The sequence below is a fragment of the Helianthus annuus genome, chromosome 15 (genome assembly GCF_002127325.2).
Source record: "Helianthus annuus cultivar XRQ/B chromosome 15, HanXRQr2.0-SUNRISE, whole genome shotgun sequence".
Lineage (NCBI taxonomy): Eukaryota > Viridiplantae > Streptophyta > Magnoliopsida > Asterales > Asteraceae > Helianthus > Helianthus annuus.
Genome location: NC_035447.2, coordinates 165,729,181 through 165,752,843, shown reverse-complemented (window position 1 = coordinate 165,752,843; position 23,663 = coordinate 165,729,181). Strand labels below are relative to the sequence as shown.

Below are 23,663 nucleotides of genomic sequence, written 5' to 3'. Positions count from 1 at the left end.
ACTCGAATAGCAAACAAAGAGCATCACATAACATAAGTCACGAATGTTTAGGGAATACCACCCTATCAATCATATAACACGTGCAAGTGATACGTAAGTTCATACTATCGTGTTTAACGTGCACTAGCATTCATTATCATATGTAAGTGTTCACTAGTTACGTAGTACAATGAGTATACGAGAGACGAACCTTGCAATCTGGAGCTGAGTGTCATGGTCGTATTGTTTGTTGTCAACACTGTTCGGTTATAGTCTGGTTTTATAAAAAAAACGTTTTAAAACCTAGTTCACTATAACCAGTGGCTCTGATACCAAACTGTCACACCCCCAAAATACCACCTGCGGGAACACCGCGGGGCATGTGACGTACCAGGATTTGAGCCACCAATCACATTGAACCATACATTGTATTTAACCAAAACACATCATTAATTGACAACATAAATATTTAATCAGTAAAGTTGAGTAGCGGAAGCATAATGTAAATTGTTCAAAACAACTGTTCCATAATTAGGTTCAAGCGAGTGTATTAAGATGGTTATATCCAAGAGCCTCGATCCATGACTACTCCAGCACTCCCTGATAGCAAGTCCATAATAAAGCCAACGACCTGCAAGCATGCAGACAAGTGTATCAGACAACGCTGGTGAGTTCAAAGTTTTGTTAACATGTTTAGTTACCAGTCTTGTGTATAAAACAGTTCAACGATTTGTTTTGATGTTGTTATTACTCGATTACCGTATGTGGCGACTAGATGTGAATGCCCAACCCCAATGCCTCCATTTAGGCATTGGTCATGAGGTCAAGGTATCAAACAACCTTGAATAGATGTAAGGGGTCTTATATGTACACGATGTGAATGCCCAACCCCAATGCCTCTAACTAGGCATTGGTCATGAAGTCCAGGTAATTAGTTCACGCCCGTCCTTTCGGCACGGTGTGAGGGTGCCAAACCTAATAGCGCTATCAACTAAATACCTCGTTGCTTCTTCAGCAACACGGTAGATGTATGGGGTCTTACATGATTTATACTGTGTTGTGTTCAATAACCAACATCCCAAATAAACAGTTTACCCAGTATTCCCTTTAGAAACGTTTACCAGATGTCCCAAACCACCGGGACGCATGCTTAGAAAACTGCAGTGAACTCACCTTAGTTTGCTCGGTATGTTACGTTACTTGTTCCAGTTAGTCAAACACGTCCTAAAAAGGTTACCGGTAACAATCAGTTCTACATGCACATGGAACACATCTTTCACGTACTATTAATTCACGTATTCATTGTTCACAAAACGCACATTTAATGTACATGCACCGCACACAAGTAATTCCAGTCATGACAATTAATCCATTCACCTAGCGTCATCGAATAATCGTTTAACATGCAATGTCTTAAACATACTACATACATACTTATATACTTTACTCGTATACACTACAAGTTAAACTATTAAACATGTGTGTCCCATTATTTAAGCAAAGCCCGAACAGACAGTGGGTGGCCCGGGTTCCAAAACAGCCCATGCGAGGATGTTACCTAACAATGTTATCCGACCCAAGTAGGTGGGCTCTATTTCCCATCAAGTTTTATATACTCAAAACAGTTTCCATACTATCATATGATTTTTATTAATCATTAATCATGGATTCATCATGTGATCACCAGTAATATTTAGCATTCAAATTCGTTATTCAATTGGCCCAAATAGCACAACATCGTCTAACAAAGGGGACCCTAGTTCTTTGCCATAAGATCAGACCACCGAATCAGATTCATCATCCTGTTGCATGACAAACACATCAACATATACATGAACTTCCAATTTCTCATAACATAGTCATCACTATCGTCAAAGCCCACTGTTCACCCCGTCCCCTTCTCGGCGAAACGCCCCAGCGACGAAACACTAGCTTCGTCGAAGCCATATGTGACGAAACTCTAGCTTTCGTCGTCTACATTCACGGCGAAACTTCCATGTTTCGTCGACTTCATCAGGTGAGGAACAGTTTCAGTATATCAAACCCTATTCGTCCTCAATGGTTTCAATACAGATCAATCAACATAAAATCCCTAAGAACAGTTCATGCCTACACATACGTTAATTATTCATCATCATCATCGTTTAAAGACTAACATATTAAAACATTCACAGAAGCATTCTCAGTATAATCATCATCATTTAAAGACTAACATATATCATCATCGTTTACCACTTAACGTAACGTGTAGATTAAATCATCAAACATATAAACATCAAATTCCAGAACAGATTCATTGTCATCATTATTCTCACTTACAAGCTATGTAATATACATCATAGCTCACAGATTGTTCATCGTTAACCACACGACATTCAGCATTCTAACCTGGTTTTTGGAGTGTTGTAACGGAGTGTAAGCTAAGAGATCGGAGCGGAGTTTCCGAGTTTCGAATGGGCCGCCGTCGAGTGATCGGAGTGTACAGAAGTCACCGTAGGTTTGATCGGAGATGTAGGGGTTGAGAGCCGTCATCGAATAGTCGAAGCAAATGGTGTCGGAGGTTCGATCGGGTAGAAGGTTTTTGTAAGGTTGCAGGTTTTGGATAGAAGAAGGAGAGTTAGAAAGAAAGTGTGGGTAAGGGATTTTCTAGGGATTGGTGATATGATTTGATTGCAACCTTTTCTAAGATGTCGGCTGAGGTTATCAACATATACCCCTCATATCAGTCGCACACTCCTTCATGCTTCCCCTTTTTCATTGTGCGACTACATTAGGGTAGACCTAATGTGTCGTTTGGGCTTTTATTGGGCTGGTCAGAGGTATGCAAGTTGGATAATTTTGTTAAGTGTAATAGTGATCCGTTTAATACATACATGATATTTATTACTACATATGCATGTAGCACTCTTATGTATATATAAACAACTATAAATCCATGCAACAACTTATAGGCACCATTTCATGTCAAGTAATTAGCTTTAAAATAAATTTTCTCATATAAAAATAATAAACGTTTAGCTATATCGTAGAGTACTTCGCGACGGGAAAATTCGGGTTGTCACAACTATACTACGCTCACGATGGGTGCACTTGCCTATATGTGTGTTTGGTGTTAGTAAAATATCGTGTTTTATAAATTTAAAACTTGACTAACGTGTAAAAAGGGCTAAAAATATATATAAAAACATATAACACCACACGGGCATCAAGTTTTTGGCACCGTTGCCGGGGACACAAGGATTTTAAGAAAGCTTAAAATCGACGGCCTAATCAGTTTTTCAAAACCTTTTTAAAACGCGCGCACATTGTTCTGCGTTTTAGTAAGTCTTGCATTTACAGTAGGTTGAACACGGGTCGTGCTCACTGAACACGGGGCCGTGCTGCATATTTTTCATAAAAACACCCAGATACAGAGTCTGAACACGGGGTCGTGCTCACTGAACACGCCCCCCTGCTGCACAAAACCAGTAACTTTTATTCAAATGCCCAGATACAGAATCTGAACACGGGGCCGTGTCCAGCCTCTGTTTTTGTTTTTATTTTTTTTTCTGGTCTTGAGACTCTGTTGTGGTCCGCTGAGTGATTCTTATGGATATATACTCAGGAGGCTACAACTACACCTATGAGGAGGATGATTATAGGGAAGACTATTGCACTAATTATGGTGACCCACACTCGGTTCAATATTGTGACTTATTTCAACCATCCACTTCATACACCTACTATGAGGAACCCAGGTACGAGCCATCGACTTCATACACATCCTATGAAGACCAAAGGTATGAACCTTCTCCCTCATACTCATATTTTGATGAACAAAGGTATGGACCTTCATACTCATACTTTGAGGAACCAAGATATGAGCCACCACCTTCATATGCGTATTATGAGGAACCAAAGCGTGAACAACCCACCACATATGAGTATTATGAAGAACAAAATTACGACCTTTATCCATCATATACTTACAATGAAGAACAATGGTATGAACCATCTACTTCATATGAATATTATGAGGAACCAAGGATCGAACATCCAGATTCAAGCTTTGAGGATCCCGATCCTTATTCTATCACCGACATAGTTGATAGGATAATAGAACACATTAAAACTATCGAACGTTGCATAAAAGAATCTCGCGCAAGGGAAGAGGAGTCCCGCGCAAGAGAAGAATTAAATAAAGAAGAGATAGTTGAAAATGTAAAAATGGAAGAACAAATAAGTGAAAAACCGACACATGAGTTAAACGACGAGAAAGGTAAGTCCGATAACATGAAAATTCAAGAAGAGTCTAATTTTGAAGAAATTAATCTCTTGTCACCTTCTTTCGAAAATCATTGCTTAGTACCCACTCATGCTAAGTTTTTAAAAGAGTTAAACACTAACACTAAAATTGACGAAACGGTAAGCATTAAGTTAACAAATGATCAAACTTCGCTAATAAAAGAAGACCCATTTGAAATCAACATTACACCGGTTCCATGTTTTTTTCAAAACTCCTTTATTAGTAATGTTACAATTGATAAAGATCTTTGTGTTAATGTAATGCCAAACTACATTTTCAAAAAAATAAGTATTAGTGATTTTTCTCCACTTCAAATACCCATTTTTCTATCCAATCGGAAAGTAATAAAATCAATCGGTACAGTTGAGGATGTCTTGGTTCAAACAAATCAAATGGTAATCCCAACCGACTTTGTCATCCTCGATGACGCTCCTCTTGTGTTGGGACGACCCTTTGTAAAAACCCACGAGGCTTTGAAAAACCGGAAGCACAATAATCTATCTATTCAATTAGGGGCATTTAAAAGAAGTATCGATCTTGAGTGTTCAATGAAATATCCATTCGGCAATAATGACCCCCTAATTGAAGATAAAGATGAACCACCCGATACAAGTGAAAAGATTGACCACTTTGTTGAAGAAGAGGTCGCCATAGAATAAACTTTTAAAGTTCTTGATAAAAATGAGCAACCAAACAAGGAGTCTCTTAAAACCCACCTCTTGAGCTCAAAGAACTTCCAAAAGATTTGGAATATGCTTTTCTAGACAAAGATGGTAAATCACCTGTAATTATTTCATCAAAATTAAGTAGTATAGAAAAAGAAAAATTAATTACACTTTTGAAAAAACACAAAAATGCGATCGCTTGGAAGCTTGTAGATATTAAAGGAATAAGTCCTGTCACACCCCGACCACGTAAAACAACAAAACGTGGCGGAAACGTCGGGGAGTGTTATAACAGAATCATTATTTCATAACCATGGATTAAACAGTTTCGTTTTATTGAATTAAGTGTATTGTATTACATTGGAATTTGAAACAAAACATGTACAAATAGTCTTGTATCTTTTAATGTCACTAAGGCCTCGTCCAATCCTATGTGAGAGTACACAAATATCATCATCAAGAATCATCAAATATGGTACCTGAAACACATGTGAAAATAGGCACGTCAGCATAAAAATGTCGGCGAGTACATAGGTTTTGTTTGAGTGTCGGATTCATGGCTAGTTTGCATGTTGCAATACTTATTTATAAACCTTATTTTGAAAAGTATAGTATTGCGACATAATTAACCAACTCAAATCGAGTTGGTTATAATGTATAAAATCTCGTATCCATGATTCTTAACTCCAAAACATTTGTTTAGTTAAATTCAGATTGTAAATCGTTTTGAAATAAAAACTCGAATAGTATATATATATCGTCAGAAAAACCTTGTAATATATCTTTGTTTCGATAACCTTGCCCAAGTGATCTAGATAACGCAACGACATATAATGTATTAAAAGTACTTATATATAGGAAGTACCAGCGGCGTATCCACCATGCTTTTAACACATTACACCCGCCTCGTTACCTAATCACTTCCCTAACCCAACGGTTCAAACAGATTTCAAACGGTTCATGTCAATCAATGGTTACAAACGGTTCACATAATCAAGTAGTCACAAACGGTTCACATAGTCAAGTAGTCACAAACGGTTCATAAAATCAAGTAGTCACAAACGGTTCACATAATCAAATAGTCACAAACGGTTCACATAATCAAACGGTTACAAATGGTTCACATAGTCCAACGGTTCACCTATTCAACGGTTACAAACGGTTCACATAGTCAAATGGTCACAAACGGTTCACATGTCAATGGTTACAACGGTTCAAAATGTAAAACAATGTGTCCATATGCTGGATGAGCATATGCGACAAAATGTAGTATATGGGAATCAATGTGCTAGCATGTTAAGTGAACATACATAGCAAAACATAATGAAATCATGTACTATAGTGTACTAATGAACATAGCAAGTATAGAACATGAAAAACATGAAAGTAGCAAGTAGGCACATGTGTTCCACCCCAAAACAGTTTGAAAACAGTAAAAGAGGGGACTATGTACTCACTTGAGGGTGCTTAGAAGTCTTGAACAACAACCAAGCAAAGCTTGAGGGATCACGGAATCAAACGGCACCCTATATAGGTAACTATGTAAATAACCGGACTTAAATCGGGAGATCGGATAGAATGAGGTTTCGTAAACCAAATGAGTGTTGGAACTCATATGATATGGTTTAACAAAGCCTACATACCAAAGTGAAACCTAACCTAAGTGCTTTCGACCCGTTACGACCCATTAAGGAAGCTTATGCTACTTTAACGCGTCGTTCGCGCAAATGCGCGTTCGAGACGTCTAACTAGTCCTATGACAAGTATTATATGCCTAAACATGTTTAAATAGGTTGCATAATCAGTTTAGGTGACAAAAGTTAGGTTACATATGCTTAAAATCCAATTATGCATGAAAAGGGCATTTTGGTCATTTACCTAAGGCATATAATCTACCTATCATACAACTACTTAAACTAGGTGACCATAAGGTATAACCTCGGAAGGTTATTCCCTATACAACTATGGTCACTACACATGCTTGGTCGGATCCTAATGATCGACCAAACGGGTCGAGTTCGAAAGTCAAAGCGGTGGTTTAGACCGCTTGACTTACGACTCTAAACAAGCACTAAACTAAAACTGACGAGCTAAGCATGTTAAAACATGCTTAACTAAGTTAGAAAACAGATTTTTGATATCAAAACAAAGTGTTTTCGTACCAAGAGTAGTTTGGTTGCAAAATACGCTTAAATGCGCATTTTGACCGAAACTACGACTCGTCACTACGCCTAGTCAACGTGGTAATCAGTACGTATAGTCACAAGAGACTATAACCATCGTGATTACGCTCACGCTGCGAAGTTCAAACGAACTTCTCGTTGACCATCTCGTGGTCAAAGCTGAAAGTCAAACAAAGTTTGACTTTCACACTCGAAAAGCGATAAAAGAACGAAAGAGGACTTACAAAGGGTCCAAATAGATTTGGTTCTAAGTATTCTCAGGTAGGTAGTGAATAATCACAACCACTTAGAGAAATCTCAGACCAAATGTGCAGAAAATGGAATGAGGGCCATGCTATATATAGTTTTCACAAAATCGTTAAGATCATTTCTTGGAGAAGAGGGAACGATCCAGGCCTTACAAGTGTTAGAGAATGATTGGGGGACTTGTTTTCCACACAAACCAGCCCATAGCATGAAAAACCATGGATCAAAACCATTGGAACAAGTGGGAATGACCAGATTCAATGTTTCTACGATTCTGATGTGTTGGGCACTGCTTACTGACCGTAAGCAAAGGTCCATACGGACCGTAAGGGACCTGCAGACCAGCAACTTTTAAAAATGACAGATTTAGCCCCTGAAGCCCCAAACTTGGTTTTCGATGCATTTTTGACACATTTATGCCCCGTTAACCCCATTTCAAAGCTCTAAAATGAACTTAAAGTATAGGTAACTTAAAATGTGCTCAAAAATATCTCGGATGTCGGCTCGTTTGGTCATACGGTTGCGTTGTTCGGTTAATTACGACCGAAGTCGTAACGAACGCAGGAGCTTATGCATAATTATCATGTGGATCGTGGTCCTCCGAGGTGTGCTTTGAAGATTGACATCCAGAAAGCTTATGATACTGTAAGCTGGTCTTTTTTAGAAGCTATTTTAGTTCGGTTTGGTTTTCACCAGAAAATGGTTGCTTGGATTATGGCGTGTGTCACAACGGTATCCTACTCGGTTAGCTTAAATGGCGAGTTGCATGGTTACTTTTCAGGGAAACGGGGTCTTCGTCAAGGAGATCTAATGTCCCCGTACCTATTCACGTTGATTATGGAGGTGTTATCTCTCATGTTACAAAAGATGGCGTTAAACCCTGCTTTCAAGTTCCATAGTCACTGTTCTAAACAAAAGATTATCAACGTATCATTTGCTGATGACTTATTTGTTTTTGTTAATGGAGATACTGGATCGGTTAAGCTTGTTCGGAATGTTTTGGAGAAGTTCACTAGTGTTTCGGGCCTAGTCCCTAGCTTGCCCAAGAGTACGGTTTTTTTCTGCAATGTTCCAAGCCAAGTAAAAGCTGAAATCCTGAGCTTGTTGCCGTTTCGTGAGGGTGAACTTCCGGTTCGCTACCTCGGGGTTCCCTTAATCTCTACTAAGTTATCTTTTAGAGATTGCCGGGTTCTGGTGGAACGTATGGAGAGGAAGGTTGATAATTGGATGTCTAAATTGTTATCGTTTGCAGGTCGATTGGAGCTCCTTAACTCTGTTCTTGCAGCAATGTATACGTATTGGGCCTCGGTTTTTATTTTGCCAATGCGTATAGTCAAGGATCTGGAAAAGAGAATGCGAAGGTTTCTTTGGAACGGGGGGGGGGCTCCTGGGAGTATTCGGTCTAAAGTCGCGTGGAAGGACGTTTGTTTGCCTAAGGATGAGGGGGGGTCTTGGAATCCGAAATATCTCAGATGTGAACAAAGCACTTATGATGTCGCATATTTGGAGCATTATTACCAACCGGGAATCCTTGTGGGTCAAATGGATCCATTCTTACAAGATAAAAGGCAGAAATTTTTGGGAGATTCAAAGTCGTGGGGTTTTGACTTGGAGTTGGCGAAAGATTTTATTTATTCGTCCGTTGGTCAGACCTTATGTTTGGAAGTTAATTAGGAGTGGTTCCCAAACAAACGCGTGGAGTGATAATTGGTGCTCGTGCAGTCCGATCCGAAACTTTATTACACCAAGGAGAATTGCCCAAGCGGGTTTTAATTTGCAAACTACTGTTGCAGAGCTTGTAGACGCTAATGGCAACTGGCGGTGGCCTCAGGCATGGTATGACTTATTCCCAGTACTCATAAATGTCATGGCTCCTTCTCTTGTTCCTGATTCGGTTGACAGACTGGGATGGAGAGAGGTGGGAGGGAAAATTGTGCATTTTAGCTCTTGGGAAGCTTGGAATAATCTTCGGGTAAGGGATAACAAGGTGGCTTGGGTGAATATGGTGTGGTATGGCCAGTGCATTCCAAGACATTCTTTTCATCTTTGGTTAGTTCTAAAGAATAAGCTGAAGACACAAGATAGATTGGCAGTTTGGGAAGCGGGGAGTGAAACAAATCTACGTCTTATGTGCTGTCCTCTTTGTAACTATGGACGAGACTCAAGAGATCATTTATTCTTTCAATGCTCTTATGCGGCCAAGATTTGGAGCATTGTCAAGGAAAAAGTTGATATGGTAAATGTAAAGGATTCATGGAGCTCAATCATGGCATGGATAGAGCTGAATGCGAGTTCAAAGACTCTGGAACACATTGTGTGTAAGCTGGTGGTAGCGGCCTCTACATACTTTATATGGCAAGAACGGAATAACCGGCTGTTTTCCAACATTCACAGGAAGGAAGAGATGGTGGCACAGATTATTTTGGATATGGTGCGGCTTCGTATAATGAGTTTCAAGATCGGACGTCACGGGAATTATAGGAAGCTTTTGGAAACCTGGGGAGTAAGAGAAGACGAACCGGGCTAATTGCGAGTCTAGTTTGCTAGTGTTTGCAGTTAGTTAGTTTTGTTTTTCGGGTTGTTTTGTTTGTTTGGGCCGCTTGTGAGTTGTTTGTTTTGTGTTGCCTAGGCTTGGCCTGTCAAGCCTAGTAGTGTGTGTCAAACTCTTGTTGCACCCTGTTCTTTGATTCTTTATAATATTCACCGGGGTAACCCTTTACCCAAAAAAAAGTCGTAACGAACGCAAAAACGATCCAAATTAAGCGACGAATGAAATTTTATCATGCCAAACACTAAAATAAAATATTTTAATTCTTACATAAATTTTTGGATGTCCGGATGTATTCAGAACGTAAGATATGCGCGAAAATGCAAACTTATGCACTTTTTGACGCTTTTAGTCCCTGAATGAGCATAAAGTTTATTTTAGCACACCGAATGTCACACCCCCAAAATCCACCTGCGGATATCACCCGCTTTGAGGGCGTGACTGACCAGGATCCAGCCACCAATTATACTGAATAATTAAATTGATAACAAAAGTAATACTTACTAGCCATTAGATTAGCAAATATCAAGTTCAGAGTTTAAGGTTTTAAGTTCAAACAGTAATAAGTAGCGGAAGCATAAGTAAAGTAGTAGTTTAACAAGTTCATAGTTCAAAATAAGGTAACACCCAACGCAAGGGTGGACAGACACTACACGTTCCCAAGCAGCAGCTCCTGAGTCACTGGTTACCTGCAAAGCATGCAGTAAGGGGTCAACAATAATGCTGAGTGAGTTCACTAGTTGTCCAGTTTTAGTTTACCAAAAACTTAAGTTGTTTAGATAAAACATTTATAATCACGTTGTGGGGAGCTACCCCAGCTGTAAGCTCACTAAACTGTAGATACCGAAACTGTTGACGGAATATAAATATTCGTGCCCCGAGTCAATGTCTATCGTCATTGACCATGTTTGCAAGGTCTACTAGTTCACGCCCGATCCCCCCGGTCACGGTGTGAGGTTGTCAAACCTAATAGCGCTATCAACTAATAACCCGTTCGCCCCCGGCGATTAATCGGTAATGTAAGCAGGGACTTAAGGTGATAGAGTTTCGTTTAGCATGGCTAGTTGTGATTTATAAATAATATCCAAACGTATCTCCCCCGGAGATAGTAATTACCCATTCTGTTTCCCCCGGAGTAATGGGTCCAAAATGTTTTTCCCAAAGTTGGTAGTTTGTTCGTGTCCCTCCGCGGGACGCATGCTTTTAGTGTGTGAACTCACCTTGGGTTGCTCGGCAGATTGGGTTACTTGTCAAACACGTTTTTTTTTTTTTTTTTTGGGTAAAGGGTTACCCCGGTGATTTTATAAACTTCACAAACAAAAACAAGTAGTGAGGAAACGTCCACACTAGTTCAAACATGAGACATGCCCCATGTAAGTAAGCTAAACAACCAACAAAAACAAATTAACCACACCTAGACACTTATCTAGAAAAACACACACAAACAACTAGCCAAAAAAGAATTAGCCTCCATCATCGATCATCTTGTCTTCAGCAATCTCCCACTCTGCCAACAGGTTCCGCACATTAGCACACTGTTTGAATTTGACGCCCATTAGCTTATATCGAATAGTCTTGAGAATTGTATCTCGAATCACATCCGGGGGTCTCGTTTGATTTCTGAATAACCTATGATTACGTTCTTGCCAGATGACATAAGCCGTCGCCCCAACCACGAGCCTGCTAACATAATCAGCCGCCCTCTTCGACTTTCCTCGATCCTTAAGCCACCTTGTAATCGAAGACCATTTTTGATCCACATTAGCCATAGCCGCCTTGTCTCGGACCATACACCAAACTTGAGTAGAAAACCGACACTCAAAGAAAAGGTGTTCATGAGAGTCCACATTCTCAAAACACAATAGGCAACACATCATGTTCATATTTTTACGTCTTGAAAAATCCCACTTTAAGATGATATCTTGCGTGAGGAGCTTCCGACGCATAATGAGCCACATTAAGAACGCATGTCTGGGAATGCATTGATTAAACCATACAATGTTAACCCAATCGATCTCTTGCTCCCTAGACCGAAGAGACTGCCAAACTGTAGACGAAGAAAAATCATGAAGATCGTCCCCTTCTTTCCAGCATATTCTGTCCTCTGTGTTCGGTTGCAAGTGGATAGAGTCCAACTGATTCAACTCAATGAACCGAGATCTCCAATCTTGCGGCCAAACCCACGAGTTATCAGCATAAAGATCCGCAACCTTGTCTTCTAACAAAAATCCTGCATTATTTATCATTCTAGGCGAAACGAAATTAATGAGAGGCCCTAGATTACTCCACGTGTCAAACCAAGCTGAAGTAGTTTTACCATTCCCCAACTTAGACCAAATATAACTTCTTAAAATCGGCCTGATTTGCAGAATTTTCCTCCATGACCAGCTACAATTTGCCCCTTCATTACATCTCCAAAAGTTACCTTGCTTTAACTTATATGAATAAATCCAAGCGACCCATAGCGAATTCCTCTTGATTAAAACACTCCAAGCATGAGACGCCATAAGAGACTTATTAACATCTCCAAGCCTCCTAATACCCAGCCCACCCTCGTACTTTGGAACACATATAGCATTCCAAGCAACTTTTGCTTTACCTCTATGAAAAGCCGCTTCTTGAGACCAAAGAAAGTTCCGCATTTTCGCCTCCAGATCTTTAATAGTACTAGCGGGTAATATGAAAACTGAGGACCAGTAAATATGCATCGAAGCCAAAACCGAATTAATAAGCTGAAGCCTACCTGCGAACGACAAAAGCTTATTTCTCCAGTTATCGATTCTCTTCTCCATTCTCTCCACCAAAACACTACAGTCTCTAGCAAGGAGTCTCGAAGAAATTAGAGGAACACCCAAGTACCTGACCGGTAAAACTCCCTCCTCAAATGGTAAAATATTCAAAATAGCTTCCTTGACAGCAATCGAGACATTACAGAAAAACGCGGTGCTCTTTTGAATACTAGGGACCAATCCCGACATATTAGTGAAGCGAGTAAGAGCTTTCATGATAAACCGAGCTGAATAAACCTCTCCACGAGCAAACAGAAATAAATCATCTGCAAAACAGAGGTTAATGATACGCTGCTTCTCACATTTATTGTGAAACTTGAACGACCTATCCAAACTAGAAGCATGCTGAAGAATACACGAAAGAATCTCCATGACAAGCGTGAAGAGATAAGGAGATAGCGGATCTCCTTGACGTAACCCCCGACGGCCTTTGAAATACCCGTGAATATCCCCATTGATACAAAGAGAATAGGTTGGAGAAGACACACAAGTCATAATCCAATCCACCATCCTAGAGTTGAAACCAAACCCAAAGAGCACATCCTTTAGAAACCTCCAATGAACCGTATCGTATGCTTTTTGTATATCTACTTTAAACGCACACCGAGGAGGCCCAAAGTTCCTATGATAATGGGGGGCTCTGGGCGATTCTGGGCGATTCTAGGCGATCCTACTCAACTCTAGGTTTTCAATCTCTACCTGATCTTCATCTGAAGGATCGGCTTAGGGTTCTTCGCTAGTGTTGCTGTTCTCGTGTTCTTGATCCGATCAGGTTAATTACTTTTGATTTCGGTTTGCTGTCCATTGTTAATAGTATTATTGATCAGATTAAGGTGTTAGTTCCGGCAATTGTGGGAATCAAGCTGCTGTTCGATTTACTTAATCATTCAGTTTTAGGGTTTGTCTTTTTGCTGTTCGTTGAAGGGGTTTTGGCGGCCGCATTAGGGTTCGGCAATCCTTATTTCAACGGCATTTGAAGTTAGCGTTTTGGATTTGGCAGAAGCTCTCTAATCGGTCATCTGATTTGTCCGATTCCGATTGTGTTTCAATTGCTGTTCAACGGCACTTCAATTTCAGCGAACTCTTTTTCAGCCGTCACTAGGGTTTGACCGATTTAATTGCAGTTTTTCTTTTGATATGGCTGTTGAAAAGGAGAATCAAACTGAGGATAATTCAAACGTTTTTGCGAGGAAAATCCGAAGTATCGATGGGAAACCTTTTGAGCCAAAACAGAATTCACAAATCCCTACGGTTTCAGAAGTGGGTAATAAGAAGGTTCGGTTCATGGTACCGTTGAATGATACTGATTATGTTCTTGGCTGTTCGGATTCACCGGATGAGGATTATGCAATGGTTTTCGATAAGCGGAAGGTATCGTTTGTGCTACCGCTAAATGATGTCAGTCCTGCTCGTGTCCGAAAGCAGGAACAGGGTGATAATGCTCGAGTCCAACAACAATTGTATGCTGATGTGTTACTAAACAAGCAGGGTGAGCAGAGTGGTCCTAAGCGGGTTGGTAATCAGAATCAAAGTGAGGAGGAAAGTGCTGGGAAGTCCAATGATACGGCTAACCAAGTACCGAAAGTAAATTTTCGAAAGCTAATATCAGATACCTCTTTGGATGGTGTGGATGTAGTGCTTCCGATTGACTCAGTTCGCCAAGTTAACAACAGGTTAGCTAATACTCTTTATGGTTACTTCCTGGGGGATAGAATTGCATATCCGGTAGTTGATTACTTTGTGAGAACAAACTGGAAGAAACATGGTCTTGTGAAGACCATGATGAATTCAAATGGGTTCTTCTTCTTCAAGTTTGAAGATAGGAAGGGAATGGACGCTGTTCTTGAAGGGGGTCCTTGGATGATCCGTAACAAACCCTTGTTTCTCAACATTTGGTCCCCTACAAACAGCCTTAAAAAAGAAGAGTTTAAAAACGTCGCGGTTTGGGTGAAATTGCATGACGTCCCTCTAGTGGCATATTCTGATGATGGGTTAAGCATGCTGGCTTCAAAAATTGGTTCTCCTGTGCGGCTGGATTCGTATACTGTTGATATGTGTAATGATGCTTGGGGTCGGAGCAGCTATGCTAGGGCTCTCATTGAAATACCAGCTGATCAAGAGTTGAAAAGTAATATAACCATGGCTATTCCTGATTTGGATGGGAACAATTATGTTACGGTTACTATTCGGGTGGAGTATGAATGGGAACCTCCGAGATGTGCTCACTGCTGTGTGTTTGGGCATGACTCTGTGGAATGTCCTACTCGTATTGGCACAACATCGAGGCCAACAGTAGACGAGGATGGTTTCACTGATGTTCCGGTTAAGAAAAGTGCAAAGAAGAATGGCTTTCAAGTTAATAACCAAAAGCCAAAATTTGAATACAGACCGGTGGATAGGAAGAAAAAGGCCGTTGCGCCTCAGCAGGTTTCTACTTCCCATAAAGTCCAAACTCATAATCCGTTTTCTGCTCTTGAGTGTATTGGAGAACGTGGGGCCGCAACGCACGAGAGAGCCAAAAGGGGTAGTCAGACTCATGTGGATTTAGATGAGGACGGGGTTGAAGTTGTTTATGATGAAACCAAAGATGCGGGTACATATACTTCGTCTTCTAGAACAGGGGCAAGCACCTCTTCGACAAAGAAATTCAATGGCTAGTTTGCATTCGGTTCGTTTAAAGGGGCTGCCCTTTTGTGGGTACTTCATTTTCGATGATGGCGGTTGAAGATTTTGGTTATGTTTTGTTTTGTCTACTAGATATCTTGCATGATGTGTAGTAGGCTAGGTTTGATGTGAATGTCTTGGGTGTTTTTTATTTGTTGGCTTACATATACGGGGCATGTCCTGTATATGAACTAGTGTGGAATTCATCCTCACTACTTGTACTTATTTGCGGTTTATAATAGATTCACCGGGGTAACCCTTTACCCAAAAAAAAAAAAAAAAAAGTTCCTATGATAGTTGTGCATCAGTTCCTGAGTAAGAAGAATGTTATCCGAAATCTTCCTTCCCGGTACAAAGGCCGATTGGTTAATACCAACAATATGATTCAAACACCCCTTAATGCGGTCCGCCACAATTTTTTTTTTGGGTAAAGGGTTACCCCGGTGATTCTATATATTCACAACCAAAAAAGCACAAGTAGTGTAGAGAGTCTACACTAGTTCAATCATGAGACACACCCCATGAAAGTCAAACCAAAACCAAACCAAAACAAAACAACCAAGAAAAGGAAACGACCACTAGACTACAATCTAGAAACAAATAACCAAACACAACTAATCAGCCTCCATCGTCGCCTTTGTCATCCGCATAGATCTCCCATTCTTCAAGAATCTTTCGCACCCTCACGGTATCCTTCAACTTAGCTCCCATCAACTTGTATCGCACTGTTTTGATAATAACATCACTAACCGTCTCAGGAGGTCTGAGTTGATTTTTAAACAACCGAGCATTCCTCTCTTGCCAAATGTTATAAGCAGTAGCCGCAACGAGGAGCTTAGCCACATAAATATCCGCCCGTTTCTGATGACTACGAGCACTAAGCCAGTGAACAACTTCTGACCATTTCGGGCTGACCGAGTTCATACCCCCCTATCCCGGATTAGCGTCCACACCTGTGAAGAATACTTGCATTCAAAGAACAAGTGTGGGTGGGAATCAAAGTTCTCAAAACACATTAAGCAACACATCATATTCATGTTTTTCCTTCTAGACAAATCCCATTGCAGAATTTTATCTTGTGTAAGGAGCTTACGTTTCATAATCAGCCACATCATGAATGCGTGCCTCGGAATACACTGAGCGAACCACACAATTTTGCACCAATCAACATCCGGTTCCCTATGGCGCAACGAATGCCAAGCCCCAGACGTCGAAAACCCATTGAGATCATTCCCATCCTTCCATAAAAGCCTATCATTTTTCATTGGATCCAAAATTACTTGATCAATCTGAATCAGAACAGGGAACAAATCCCTCCACGCTATAGGCCAACTCCAACCGCCATTCGAATGCACATCGGCCACCGAATCCTCCAACCTAAAATCAGCATCTGTAATGACTCTAGGCGAAAGAAAATCGGCCAAAGGCCCCAACTCGGACCATGTATCATACCACGCTGAGGTAGAGGCACCATTACCAACCTCCGACCAAAAATGATTTCTAACCAGCGGCCCTAACTGAGATATCTTCCTCCACGACCAACAACTACTAGCGGGCGTTTTACATACCCAAAAACTCTTGCCCTTTAACCGATACGAGTGCACCCAATCAACCCACAAGGAGTCCCGTTTAGAAACAATGCTCCAAATATGAGACGACATCAACGCTTTATTCATATCCCCCACACGTCTAATACCCAAGCCCCCCTCATATTTTGGCGTACAAACCAATTTCCAAGAGACTTTCGATTTACCTTTATTAAACGCAAAATCTTGGGACCAAAGAAAATTTCTCATCTTAGCTTCAAGCTCCTTGATTATCCGAACCGGCAAAATAAACACTGAGGCCCAGTAGATATGCATAGAAGATAGGACAGAATTAATAAGCTGAAGTCTTCCTGCGAAGGATAACAGCTTATTTCTCCAATGCATGATACGCTTTTCCAACCTCTCCACTAGAACTCGACATTCATTGTACCCAAGCCTAGCCGAAATCAAAGGGACCCCCAAGTACCTGACAGGCAACTTTCCTTCCTTAAAAGGCATGATATTCAGAATAGCTTGCTTAGTATGATTTTTCACATTGCAGAAGAAAACCGTGCTTTTCTGATTGCTAGGGACCAACCCCGACATCTTAGTGAATTTCGAGAGAGAGGACATAATGCAATTAGCCGAACTAACTTCCCCTCTAGCGAATAAAAACAAGTCATCTGCAAAGCAAAGATTTATAATTCGCTGTCTTTCACACCTATTGTGGAACCTGAAAGAGGAATCAATTTGTACCGAATGTTGCAGAATACTTGTTAAGACCTCCATAACCAACGTAAATAAATAACATTACAGCACGCAATTGGACGATAATCTGTGATCGTAGACGGCGTGGGCTTCTTAGGGATAAGAACAATGAGAGTATTATTCAGCTCCCGAAGAAGCTTACCTGTATTAAAGAAATCCATAATAGCATTCGAAACATCATTTCCAACCACCTCCCAAGCTCCTTTAAAAAACGCCGCCGTATACCCATCAGGGCCAGGAGCCTTATCATTACCAATGGAAAACATAGCCCGTTTAACCTCTTCACATGTCACCGGACGAACCATATGCGTGGAAACATCAGCATTCAACTTATTCGAAAAAAGATCAGACGAGGGCCGAAGCTCTAAGGCATCTTCACTACCAAGGAACTTCTCATAATGAGTAACAAAAGCGTTAGCGACACTTTCCCCTTCAAACATCTCCCCTTCCGAATTCATAATAACCTCAATACGAGTCACATGATTTCTACTTTTTAGCGAAGCATGAAAGAAAGCCGTATTGGAATCCCCCGCCCGAAGCCAATCCACTTTAGATTTCTGCTTTAGAAAACGCTCTTCATCTAGGCACGCCTCTTGATAAGCAGCCGTAATCCTAGTTTCTTGATTACGAAGATTTAGATTAGAGGGCCAACTATCAATTTCCCGTTGGATCGCATCCAACTCCCCACGTAACATTTCAACTTTCTTGTGCAAGTTACCTTGTTGGAATAATAAAGCACGAAGAGGTCTTTTCAAAAGACGTAACTTTTTAACCAACTGGAATTGCTGAACACCCTCAACATTATTTTCCCACACCTTTTTGACCACCTCAATAAAACCCGGTTTGTAAATTAAAAAATTGGCAAACTTGAACGATTGATGCTTCTTATTGGCTGTCACTGGAATCTTAAGCAAACAAGGGCAATGATCGGACAACCGATTCGGGTGGAAAAACGCTACCGAGTTGGGAAACATATCAACGAAAGGGGTATTACCCATAATTCTATCAATTTTCTTTAGAAGACCAACTCCCTCCTTAGGCTTTTGGTTCCACGTAAAATGCATTCCCGAACTATTTATATCGAACACTTCTATCTCCGAGACACACTCTTGAAAATCTCTCATACCAGGGGAGATAATCGAAGTACCCATCGACTTATCATCCAGATGCAGAGCTGAATTAAAGTCGCCTAAAATAACCCACGGATTGTTACCAACAAGCACTTTATGTTTGGATAAATGATGCCAAACCTCCCTTCTAGTGCGATAATAATTAGCCGCATACACAACTGAGCAAAATAACATCCTTTTATCTTGTTTAAAAATGATTTGAAAGTGCATAACCTGAGAAGATTGATCGAGCAAGATGACTTCGAGAATACCCGGATCCCAGCCAAGAATAATTCTAGTACCCTTCTGACAACTACTTCCATTCGAAGACCAATCCCACCGACGGAAAACAGAAGAACAAACCTTATTCAGATTTTGAATATCCACATGGGATTCTCAAATAGCACAAAAAGACAGCCCATTTTCCTTTACAATTTGAGGAACCTCCTGTTGTTTCAGAGGGCGGTTCAACCCCCTAATGTTCCACGCAGCAAGACTAATCATTGGAAACAACTGGAGAAGGAGTGCTTGCCCCTTGTTTATCATTTGGTTTCTTAGTGTTTTGTAACATAAATTCATTCGTTTCATTAAATACCTCCACAACCTCCTCACTGTCTGAGTCGACAAACCCATCGCCTTCAAAATCATTCAAAGCAGCAAACGGATTTTTAGATTCAATTCCACTTGATGATGGATCTTTTTTCGCCTCCCCCTTCGGTTTGGCAATCACCGGCCTATATTCAAACTTTTGTTTTTTTTGGGTAAAGGGTTTTACCCCGGTGATTTCATTCCAAACAAAAAATACGTACAAGTGGTGTAGAAAAGCCTATACCAGTTCTCTTACATGACATGCCACATAAGAGTAAAACAAGCAAACAAGCCAAACTAGGAAAAAACAACCCTCAAAACACTAAAACAATCAGGTCTCGCCGAAGAACTCAACGGAGCTCAGCTTCCAATCTTCCAAGATTTTCCTCACATGCGGCTTATCCTTGTAGTTGAATGATAATAACTTCAGCCTCACGTTGTCATTAATGATATTTATTAACACCTCAGGCGGTCTTAACTGGTTGTTGAAAAACCTGTAATTTCTTTCTTGCCAAACAAAATACGCAGTCGCCTTGATAAGAAGTTTACCAATAACCGAATTTAGGGACCTTGATGTCGCTTTCGGTAGTAGCCATCCAACAATGTCAACCCACTTGTTAGGCACCATCTTCATACTAGACTTATCCTTGATAGCATCCAAAACTGAAGAGGAGTAAGAACATTGGAAAAACAAATGTTCATGCGATTCTAGTTCCCGTTGACACAACAAACAACACATCATGTTCATAGAGCCACTGGTGAGATAATTCCATTTTTGAATCCGATCTTGGGTCCACAATTTCCTTCTAAAGATCAGCCAGCAATGAAAAGAATGTCTCGGAATATTACAACCCGACCACACAATCTTTTGTTTTTGCTTATTAACTTGGAATCCCTGTTTTCGAGCCACTTTCCTAGCCGGAACATCTTGATACCCATCTTTATCAATAACCGGATACTTTTTATCGTAACGTTTCCCTTGCACTTGATTCTTATCATTCTGACCCATCCTCTTTACGATATCAGGCTTTTTGGGGGTAAGAGGACATGTATCAACCGAGTGGCCAAAGACACAACATTTAGAACACCTAGACGGGTACCATTCATATTCAACATACATAGATTCTTTAACAAAACCCTCCCCCTCAAGTTCAGGAATGGCTAACGTGATTTCCTCACGCAACTCCTTGTCAGCAGACACCTCGATTAAAGCTCTAGCATAACTACTTCGGCCCCACATGTCCATACACATGGACGTAGTATACGAATCCAGAAGTTTCGGTTCACCAGTTGTTGTGGCAATCATACTCAACCCGTCTTCTGTATAAGCCGCAATTGGAATATCATGAATTTTAACCCATACCTGAACCTTTTTAACCTCCTTTTTCTCCAATTTAACAGTCGGGTTCCATTCACAAAGGAACAACGGTTGAGACCGGATGATCCATGGTCCTCCTTTCAGAGCATCCAGCATACCCGTTTCATTAGAGAATTGGAAAAAGAAAAAACCATTCGCATTCATCATGGTTTTTTCCAACCCAAATTTCTTCCAGTTATTACGAACGAAATACTCCACAACCGGGAACGCCACACGGTCACCCAAAAAATATCCATATAACGTGTTAGCTAACTTTTGTTGCACTGCACGAACAGATTCACGAGGAAGAACAACGTCACATCCCTCATGCATAGCTGGACTTGCAAGATTCCTAAAGTTAACCTTCCTAGACTTAGAAGCCGCAACCGATTCCGCATACGATCTTGCATTCGAGGATTCACCTTGGACAGGATGAACATTACGCGCGTTAACATCAGTTTTCAAACCCTGACTACCACTCTCGGGATCCCTACGGCTATTTTGGCTACCTTGCACACCATCTTGATTTCTAATGACATTAGGGTTTGCATGGAGATCCTTCTTTGCCGCCATAAAAATTCCTTCGCCTGCTGAATCCGTATAACCTTCCACAGGTTTCGAAATCTCAAAAAGCCCATCAATAACAGAATTGTTGCTGGTAGAAAACATACCCCGTCTTGGGGCCAAATTGTTACCCTCAATATTCGTTACCCGCAAACCAATACCTCGCATTGGAACAGTATCCGGAGAAGAGTTTGGCTCGTACATCCCGGCATCCTTCAGAACATCAGCAGGAAACGGTGAAACCGGAACTCCATGCTGATCAAACAATCCTTGATTCACAGGTTTATCGGGGATGTTACTCCCCGGATAATTACGTTCATTCATTAGCAGAAAACAACTCTCCCTTAAACAGTATAAAACGAACACACCATGCACGAAGAACAAACGACCACCACGCCAAAACACCGAAAAACTGCAGCAGAAACACAGAAGACGAAACCCTAATCCTTAACCCTAGCGCCGAAAATCAATCCCAATTTGATTAATCCAGAGTATCAATCTAGCTAAATTTAATTCAGTAAACCGCGACCAATAACAACCGGATTAATTAAACAGGATGTCTAGACAGCAACTATGGCGGCGATTTAAGAAAAACAAAAGAAAAAACCCTAATTTCAGATTGAAAACTATTGCTAACGAGTTCGTTATAGAATTTTGAAGATCAAAACCCTAATCACAGACTGTTATACAAACGATCTCAAAGAAATTGAAGGGTTTCATGATGAACAAGGTAAATCGCCTAGGAGAGAGAGCATAGGGTTTTTCCGTTTCATTAGTTTCATAATGAAGTTACTTGTCAAACACGTTGGTCACCACGTCCTAACATGGGGACGAGGCACGAAGGTGAGGGTGTAGCCGAGGCTATGGTGTTACACTATGCGAATTTTTTAGGGACGAAAGCTCATGTGGGTACGGTGTACATGGATAATCTGTTCTCTAATGTTTTGAGTAGTGAGGCTGCCGAGTTCATGGTTCGTCCGGTCACCCGTGAGGAGGTTAAAAACGCAATGTTTAGCATTGGAGGGGATAAAGCGCCAGGGCCTGATGTGTATACTTCGGTATTCTTTAAGCAAGCTTGGGAGATAGTGGGAAATGAAGTAACTGATGCGGTGCTTCAATTCTTTGAAAATGGTAAACTTTTGAAACAAATTAATCACACTATTCTAGCTTTAATCCCGAAAAAAGACGTTCCGGATTCGGTCTTGGACTATCGGCCGATATCTTGTTGCAACGTTCTATATAAGTGCATTAGCAAGGTTATAACCAACCGGTTGAAAGGAAGCTTGGAAAATCTAGTCAGCATAAATCAATCAGCGTTTGTTCTGGGCCGGAAAATCTCGGATAATATTCTCCTTACTCAGGAACTGATGCACAATTATCACCTTAACAGGGGCCCGGCTAGGTGCGCTTTCAAAATCGATATTCAGAAAGCGTATGACACAGTCAGTTGGGATTTTTTGGAGGATATTCTGGTTCGGTTTGGTTTTCATAGCCGAATGGTGAAATGGATTATGACTTGTGTGTCCACTGTTTCTTATTCGCTGTGTATTAATGGTGAGTTACATGGTTATTTCAGAGGCCAACGGGGGTTAAGACAAGGGGATCCAATGTCCCCTTATTTATTCACTTTGGTAATGGAGATTTTATCGTTACTACTTAGACGAGCAGCCACCATGCCCTTTAATTATCATGCTCATTGTGTTAAGGAGAAGATAATTAACATTTCTTTTGCGGATGATCTCTTCATATTTGTTCATGGGGATGTGGTTTCGGTTAAGAAGATAAAGGAGGCGTTGGAGATGTTTACTAACATTTCTGGCCTAGTTCCTAGTCCAGCGAAAAGCACGGTGTTTTTCTGCAATGTTCCTCAGGAGATCAAGCAGGAGATTCTCAATATTATGCCATTTCAAGAGGGTGTTCTTCCGGTTCGGTATTTGGGGGTTCCTCTTATATCATCGAGGCTTCTTTACAAAGATTGCAGAATTCTGGTTGATCGTATGGAGAAAAAGATTGTTAATTGGGCTACTAGATCTTTGTCATTTGCGGGCCGATTACAACTTATAAACTCAGTGCTGTCTTCTATGCACATCTATTGGGCGTCGGTTTTCATTATTCCGGCTCGTGTTATAAGCGAGTTAGAAAAAAGGATTCGGAGGTTCTTATGGAATGCAGGATCAGAAGGTAGGATTCGGGCTAAAGTTGCGTGGAAGTATGTTTGCTTGCCGAAAAAGGAAGGGGGTTTGGGTATTCGAAGTATTTCTGATGTAAACAAATCGCTTATGGCAAACCACATTTGGAGCATTATTACCAAACGGGATTCTATATGGGTGAGATGGATACATGATTACAAGCTTAAAGGTCGGAGTTTCTGGGAAGTTCCATGCAGAGGAAG

At 40.8% G+C, this 23,663-nt stretch overlaps 2 protein-coding genes across 2 annotated transcripts; one reads left to right on the top strand and one right to left on the bottom strand.

Annotated features, from left to right (window-relative positions):
- Positions 1 to 8,057: 8,057 nt before the first annotated feature.
- Positions 8,058 to 9,885, top strand: LOC110914565. The gene is made up of 2 exons (XM_022159354.1): positions 8,058 to 9,003; positions 9,152 to 9,885. Exons 1-2 carry the CDS (start codon positions 8,058 to 8,060, stop codon positions 9,883 to 9,885), a joined length of 1,680 nt encoding a protein of 559 aa, XP_022015046.1.
- A 6,092-nt stretch (positions 9,886 to 15,977) lies between these two features.
- On the bottom strand, positions 15,978 to 19,620 carry LOC110914563. The gene is made up of 5 exons (XM_022159351.1): positions 19,607 to 19,620; positions 19,358 to 19,496; positions 17,700 to 19,125; positions 16,313 to 17,568; positions 15,978 to 16,220 (listed from the first exon to the last, which is right to left on the bottom strand). Exons 1-5 carry the CDS (start codon positions 19,618 to 19,620, stop codon positions 15,978 to 15,980), a joined length of 3,078 nt encoding a protein of 1,025 aa, XP_022015043.1.
- Positions 19,621 to 23,663: the final 4,043 nt, after the last annotated feature.